General features: G+C 56.4%; 2 protein-coding genes across 2 annotated transcripts in view; one reads left to right on the top strand and one right to left on the bottom strand.

Annotated features, from left to right (window-relative positions):
* The window catches only part of MCAT (malonyl CoA:ACP acyltransferase (mitochondrial)), an 8145-nt gene extending 5664 nt beyond the window's left edge, over positions 1-2481 (top strand). The window contains exon 2 of the mRNA XM_011945144.1: positions 1875-2481. Coding sequence (XP_011800534.1) covers positions 1875-2318 — 444 coding nt within the window. The 3' untranslated portion in view covers positions 2319-2481. The remainder of the gene's footprint in view (positions 1-1874) is intronic.
* Positions 2482-3226: 745 nt separating this feature from the next.
* The window catches only part of BIK (BCL2-interacting killer (apoptosis-inducing)), a 6301-nt gene continuing 2035 nt past the window's right edge, over positions 3227-7492 (bottom strand). Inside the window, exons 2-4 of the mRNA XM_011945143.1 lie at positions 5111-5209; positions 4289-4418; positions 3227-3725 (exon numbers count right to left, since the gene is read on the bottom strand). Coding sequence (XP_011800533.1) covers positions 3633-3725; positions 4289-4418; positions 5111-5209 — 322 coding nt within the window. The 3' untranslated portion in view covers positions 3227-3632. The remainder of the gene's footprint in view (positions 3726-4288; positions 4419-5110; positions 5210-7492) is intronic.

Here is a 7492-nt window from a genome sequence, read left to right as displayed (position 1 = left end):
GCCCAGCTAATTTTTGTATTTTTAGTAGAGACAGTTTCACCATGTTGGCCAGGCTGGTCTTGAACTCCTGACCTCAGGTGATCTGCCCACCTCAGCCTCCCAAAGTGCTAGGATTATAGGCATGAGCCACTGTGCCCAGCTGTCCTTTGGTATTCTTGGTAGTGCCACAGCAAAGAGCTCAGGTGAGGGCAGGGGTACCCCCTCAGTGGGGAAGTCTCTTTCCAACAACTGATGTGAAAAGGCTCCTGGGCCCTGCTCGCCCAACACCTGGGCCAAGGACCGGCCATTGCAGAGGAGCCTGCTGGCCCCTGCGATGGTGACCTTGACCCCTGTGGCCCTAGCCTGGGACTTGAGAGGGCTCAGCTGTTGAGCCAGAGTCCAGAGACCTTACACGGAAAGCACTTTGAGACCACAGATGCTCCAGGAAGTGCTACTGAGTAGCCATCCCCATACCTGCCAGTCACTCAGACAATCTAGGTGTGGAGGGAGGGGCTTGGGCTACAGAGTCCGGAAGGCCCAGACTAAAGAGGTTCCTGGTTCCTGCAATCCAGCCCTCAGTGGGATGGAGCCAGATGGAGGGTGATAGTGGAGGGGAAGCATGGGTGAGTCAGTACAAGCCATGTTTTGCTGCAGTGACAAGTAGCCCACATTTCAGTGGTCACAGCACACAAGCACGGGTCCCCCTCCTGGTCTGTGCTCACTAGGCTGGGTTCTGCTGGGTGTCTTCAGCCCAGGACTCAGGCGCTGGGAGCGGTCTCTAAAAATTAGCCAGGCTTGGTGGTGCACGCTTAAGAGTCCCAGCTACTCAGGAGGCTGAGGCAGGAGCATTGCTTGAACCTGCGAGTTCAAGCAGGTTCAGGTTGCAGTGAGCCAAGATCACACCTTTGCACTCCAGCCTGGGTGACAGAACAAGACTCCATCTCAGGCCGGGCGCGGTGGCTCAAGCCTGTAATCCCAGCACTTTGGGAGGCCGAGACGGGCGGATCACGAGGTCAGGAGATCGAGACCATCCTGGCTAACACGGTGAAACCCCGTCTCTACTAAAAAATACAAAAAACTAGCCGGGCGAGGTGGCGGGCGCCTGTAGTCCCAGCTACTCGGGAGGCTGAGGCAGGAGAATGGCGTAAACCCGGGAGGCGGAGCTTGCAGTGAGCTGAGATCCGGTCACTGCACTCCAGCGCGGGCAACAGAGCAAGACTCCGTCTCAAAAAAAAAAAAAAAAACAAAGACTCCATCTCAAAAAATAATAATTAAAAAAAAAAATTAAAAGAATATCTGCTATTTTAAAGACCTTTGCAAGTTCTGTTGTTTGCTAACTGTTGCAAGGGTTTGGAGCTATTGGCTCGCCCGAGTCCCCTTCTAAGCTCAGATGCCTCCAGGGGAGGTTTTTGGCATCAAGAGAGCTCTTTTCTTCCCCAGAGAAACCCCAGATGAAGGTGACAATATCCCAGACCCTGCTTTGTGAAATGGGGCTTGAATTTTAGTTCTGAATTTTTATTTTGAAGATTATGGAATAAAAAGCAAACAGACTGGTCAAAAATTATGAAAGGAGTGGTAGAATTCTGAGAACTAACACTTCTTAGATAGTGCTTTTTCCTTTACCAGACGCTGTTGCATGCCTTATAGGGTTTGCTCTTCCTGGCAGCCTTGTGAAGTAGGTGGAATTGTGCTTATTGGAGGGATGAGACAGAAGAGATTCCAGGATGTTAAGTGAATTGCCTGGGGATGGTGCTGGGACCGACAGGTCACATGCCCACATCTAACAGCTGTGGGTCTCTTTGTGGTCACCCTCCCAGTTTGGCCGTGTGAATGGTCAGGTCCCTAAAGGCGGATTTCTGGGACATTGCCCGGCTGAAACTTCCTTCCTTCCCCAGGCTCTACAGTTTCTCCAGAAGAATTCCTCCAAGTTTCATTTCAGACGCGCCAGGATGTTACCAGTTAGTGGTGCATTCCACACCCGCCTCATGGAGCCAGCTGTGGAGCCCCTGACGCAAGTTTTAAAGGCAATTGACATTAAGAAGCCTCTGGTTTCTGTCTACTCCAATGTCCACGGGCATAGATACATGCATCCCAGCCACATCCAGAAGCTGCTGGCTCAGCAGGTGGTCTCCCCGGTGAAGTGGGAGCAGACGATGCATGCCATATATGAAAGGAAAAAGGGCAGGGAGTTCCCCCAAACTTTTGAAGTAGGCCCCGGCAAGCAGCTGGGAGCCATCCTGAAGAGCTGTAACATGCAGGCCTGGAAGTCCTACAGCACCGTGGATGTGCTGCAGACCCTCGAACCTGTGGACCTGGACCCTGAGGAGCCCCCGAGATGACTGCAGGGGGCTCAAATGGGATAACGCCCTCTGCCCTCCTCCTCCGGAGAGGCTGTAGGCTGCGCCTGCCACACCCTCCCTTCCTAGCGGCTCCTCCTCTGAGGAGTGAAAGGGATTTATTTGCAACGTGCTTTGAAGGCCACATAAAAAGCCCTAAAAATGAGTATTTCTTTACATGACCTAGTCCATTTCTCCCCCTTGGAAAAAGGTTTGGATGTTGGGAAGAATGATGCCACGGGGCTGGTGTGTGGGGAAGTTGGAAGCCTGGCCCCGCCTCTGCCAGCCCTGCACCACGGGCGGGGGTGCCATCTCAGTGGGAAGGGGCGTACTGGCTGCTGCAGGCTGCACTGCTCTGTGAATGCTGGGGACATACTGGTGTGGCCTCAAGTTGGGCCAGTGCCAGGGGAGCCCCTCCTCCACCCCCAGCCTGCCCCCCAGGGCTCCTCGGTCACAAATCTGAAAGGTTGTAGAACCCAATTGGCCTTGGCAGTTTTGTTCACCCCCTCACTTGACAGCTGGGAAACAGAGTCCCACATTTGTTGACATACCCAAGACATGTGTATTGAGTGCCTACTGTGTGCCGGAGAGTGAGTGGGCTCTGTTTTGGTAGAACAGCCACGGCTGCATCCCTCTGGCGGGAAGTCTGTGCAGGGAGAGACAGGCATCCCCTCAACAGGAACTGAAAGCCCAAGGAAATAACCCCCAACAGTGGATTTTACGCCACGGACCAGGACCAGGGAGAAGGCAAACCGTCGGGCCAAACCAAGACGGCATTTGTGGCCCCCGGCTGCAGGGAAGGATCTGATTAGGAGCACACAGGCCCTGCCCTCCCCACCAACACGATGCGCCTCCCTGGGGCAAGAGGAAGCCTGTGCAGGTGCTGCCAACCCCCAGAGAGGACCAGAGTCTGCTGGAAACCAACATTTTATTGAGCACTCCTGCTCCTTGGAATCTATTCCAGTAGATTCTTTGCCAAGGGCATCCACACATCACACAGGGGTGTGACCAGCACTCCCCCTGCTACCTGCCGTGTGGGCAGGGGCAGGAGTGAATGGCTCTTCCTGGGCACAAGCCACAGTTAACCGGTAACAAGTTTGGAGCCATAGGAATTCATCTCTTAGAAAAAACGAAAACTGGAATAAAAAAAAAAAAAACCCTGAGTATAAAACCTCAGCAGTGTTCCAGCACTATCTCAGAGTTTAAATATAAAAAGGCATCATGAGAAAACAGTTAAAAAGACAACAGCAGCAGGCCGCCACCTCCAGGGCAGTGGTCACAGGGGTGGGGCCAGCCCCGCCCTGAGCCGCTGGGGCCTCACTTGAGCAGCAGGTGCAGGCCCCCGCTGAGCAGCGCCAGCAGCAGTGCCAGCAGCAGCAGCAGCGCCAGCAGCACCTGTTCGCGGGACACCTGCGGGAGCAAAACAGGAGTCAGGCTCGGAGCAGGCCCCAGCAATGAGGCCAGACAGGGGTGACAGCAGAGTTCCAAGGGGAAGCCCAGGGAGGTGGGGACTGGGAAGGAGCTCGAGGGAACCAGAGAAGGAAGGAGTTCAGGAGAGGGGGAAAGTGGCCCTGAGGACATGGCCAAAGAGGCCAGTGGCTGCCAGTCTGTGGGACACAGGCAAAGGGTGGACACAGGTGACGGCGATCAGCTGCCCTGGTGGTGGGCAGTGCAGAGTGGGACCAGGCTGCCAGGAAGGCTGCTCAGGGAGGCCTCTGCCCTGGCGAGGAGACGAGAATCCTGTCTGCCAGGTGAAGGCTCTCGGGCCAGAGGGAGACCCAGGACCACGCACTGGTTTGTGCACTCATAACCAGGAATCCCAAACTCAAAAGCCTATGGGACCAGGCAGATGTGGACAACGATGACACAGCAGATGACAGGGAGTGATGGGGACTGTGGCGCCCTGAGGAGCAGCTCTGACAGCCCCCACTGGCCGCAGAGCAAATCAGGGTCAGGAATCTCAAGGCTCTTACCCGGGACCCGGGATTCGGGGATCTCCAGAACCTCATTATGTTCTCCTTAAGGGTGGTGAAGCCGTCCATGAAACTTCTAAGAACATCCCTGATGTCGTCGGTCTGGTCGTAGATGAAAGCCAGACCCAGGCTACAGACAAAGAGGATGGGGGAACAAAGCCATTACTGCAGGAACAGGTAGGGACAGCCTGTACTTAGATGACACCATCACAGCTGTGGGGAACAGGGGCCTGTGCCCTCCCACCCCACAGCCACCCGGGGCCCTTTCCATGGGCACCTCCACCTGCAGGGGCCGCGTGATATGGGCTGTTTGTGGTCAAATCCATTCTGATTTCCTGCTTCCTTCCCCAGCCAGCCGCCTGCCAGTGGCCCTGTCTTCCAGAGCTGGCCACGTAGAAAATAAACCCCCATTCTACAGGGCCCTGGCAAGCCACTGCCCACTCTGTTCTCCCACCAGAGACTAGCTGAGAGGCCCAGCCCTCAGGGTCTAGGATCCGAGTTCACGTAGTACCTCCTTTTAAGACCATGGTGGAAATGTACCATCTGGGCTTGATGAGGATGGCGAGAAAAGGGCCCTGGGCTCTGCTTTGTCTGTTGCCCAGGAATGCCAGGGACAGGTGGCAGGGGGCCAGTGCCAGGAGCTGGGGGCTCCCAGGGAGGTGCAGGAAGCAGCAAAGGGTTTCAGTACAGCCCCAGAGTGTCAGGGCACATTCCCCACAGGGCTTCCTCAGGACCCAGCCCTATGCTGCATTCAGGGCCTTTACCCACCGCCTAGGGCCCCTCCCCAGGTATAGAGGCCTGGGCAGGGCACAGGCCGGTTACCTGTGCATGGCCACCTCAGAGAGCTGGGCCAGGCGCGGGGCCCTGAGGCTCACGTCCATCTCATCCCCGATGCAGGCCAGCCGCAGGGCCAACATGTCACTGCAGGGAGCACACATAGGAGTCGGGGTGTGGCTGTGCCGTGGAGTCCACATGTACCTGGACCCACCCAGCCAATGGATTGTGTGCGGCTGGGAGTGGCCCAGAGGGTAAAAGATGGTGTCAGATTCGGGGCAGGCATCGAGCGGGCCTCCCTGCATCCCTCCTCCGGCTCCCACTTGGATTCAGAGATACCCGCGAGGTCCCATCCGTGGGTGGCCCCAGAGGTGCCAGAGACACCAGGGAGTAGCACTGCCTGAGTGGTGAGTCCCAGGCCCTCCTGTGCCCTGTGACTGCCCACTAGCGTCAGCAGCAGGTGAGTCTCCTGAGGCAGCCTGCCCGTGCACCCAGGATGCCTGAACATCCAGAACTCGGTCTCTGAACTTCCCTGACGAATCCTGGGGCAGGCCCACCTGTGGGCTTTGGTGGAAACGGTGGACGAGGGGAACGGGCAGGTCTGGGGAGTGCTGAGCCCCCTGGATGGCTGAGGCTGGCTTCCCACAGGGGTTGCAGCTTACCTTCCTTTGTGGGAGGTGAGGGGGCTCTAAGACCTGTGTCCTGGTTCCCAATCCTGAAACCAGCCCTGCTGGCACCACCACTCTCAGAATGGGGGGACTAAGAAGCCCCTGGTGGCCCCCCCCACTAAACCACATCCTTGATCCTACACCCCATCCACATCCACTCCCACACACAGACTGAGACACTCCCCACCCTCCCAGCTCGCTGGTCTGGACCTCCACCAGGGACCTGTGTGCGTTCCATCCCAGTGACTACAGCGGGGGAATTCCCAGGGAGGTGGGACTCCTAGGGGCCCTGAGCTGAGGCCGGGCCAGGGCCCTGGCCCCACCCACCTGACCTGCTAATGCCCTGGGCCTATGCTCCCTACTTGAAGGGGATGTGGGTGGGAGGTGTACAGGGGTGGGCTGGCAATCAGGGTTGGGGGCTGTGGTCCTACCTCCTGCTACCCTGGGGAACCTCAGGCAAACACTGCTCCAGTTCTAAAATCCCAGCCAGCCCAATCCCCGTGTCGAGGACCTTAATGACTAAAAATCCTGAGGCTGACAGCAGAAAAGAATCCTGTGGAACCTGGAGCTGGTCCCTGGCCTGTGGGAGGTGCCACATCAGAGCCAGGATTCCCCAGCAGAAAGCAACAGCCCAGGTCAGGCCTGACCATTCTCTCTTCCAGGCTCAGGGTAGAAACTACTGAGGTCAGCTGCTCCTGGGCCTTCACGTCCCTCGTCTGTACCAGGGGAAGAATGAAAGTGCCAGTCTTGGCCAGGCCTGGTGGCTCACGCCTGTAATCCCAACACTTTGTGAGGCCGAGGTGAGTGGATCGCCTGAGGTCAGGAGTTCAAGACCAGCCTGGCCAATATGGTGAAACTCCGTCTTTACTAAAAATACCAAACAAAAATTAGCCGGGCAGCCAGGTATGGTGGCTCACGCCTGTAATCCCAGCACCTTTAGGGAGGCCAAGGCAGGCAGATCACGAGGTCAGGAGATCGAGACCATCTGGCTAACATGATGAAACCCCATCTCTACTAAAAGTACAAAAAATTAGCCAGGTGTGGTGGTGGCCACCTGTAGTCCCAGCTACTCAGCAGGCTGAGGCAGAAGAATGGTGTGAACCAGAGAGGCAGAGCTTGTGGCGAGCAGAGATCATGCCACTGTCCTCCAGCCTGGGTGACAGAGACTCCGTCTCAAAAAAAGAAAAAAAGTGCGTGTCCTTCCTGCCGCTGGGAAGGCCGGGTGTGCCTGGACACCTGGGTATGCTGCCGAGTGTTGGACATAGCTGGGAGCAGCTGGCAGAGTGCAAGGGTCAAGTCCTACTGGACCTTGGCCCCTGAAACCCCAGGCAAATCCTTTTGCCTCCAGGGGCCTTATCAGTCCTAGGAAGATCCCTTCTTCATGCCTTAGTAATTCTTTGAAGCTGGGGCCAGGAACTGCATGGCCTCCTCAGCCTCTTCCATAGGTTCTGGTTTTCTTTCTCTTTTCTTTCTCTTTCTTTTCTCCTTCTCTCTTTTTGTGAGACGGAGTCTCACTCTGTTGCCCAGGCTGGAGTGCGGTGGTGCAATCTCAGGGCTCAGTACAATCTCCGCCTCCCGGGTTCAAGTGACTTTCCTGCTTCAGCCTCCTAAGTAGCTGGGACTATAGGCGCCAGCACCCCTCCCCAACCCCCATACCCAGGTAATTTTTGTATTTTTAGTAGAGATGGGGTTTCACCATGTTGGCCAGGCTAGTCTCGAACTTCCAACCTCAGGTGATCCGCCCACCTCAGCCTCCCAAAGT

Source organism: Colobus angolensis, unplaced genomic scaffold (assembly GCF_000951035.1).
Source record: "Colobus angolensis palliatus isolate OR3802 unplaced genomic scaffold, Cang.pa_1.0 Scaffold239, whole genome shotgun sequence".
Classification (NCBI taxonomy): domain Eukaryota; kingdom Metazoa; phylum Chordata; class Mammalia; order Primates; family Cercopithecidae; genus Colobus; species Colobus angolensis.
Note: the sequence above shows the minus strand (reverse complement) of the source record. Positions and strands in the feature narration are given on the sequence as shown.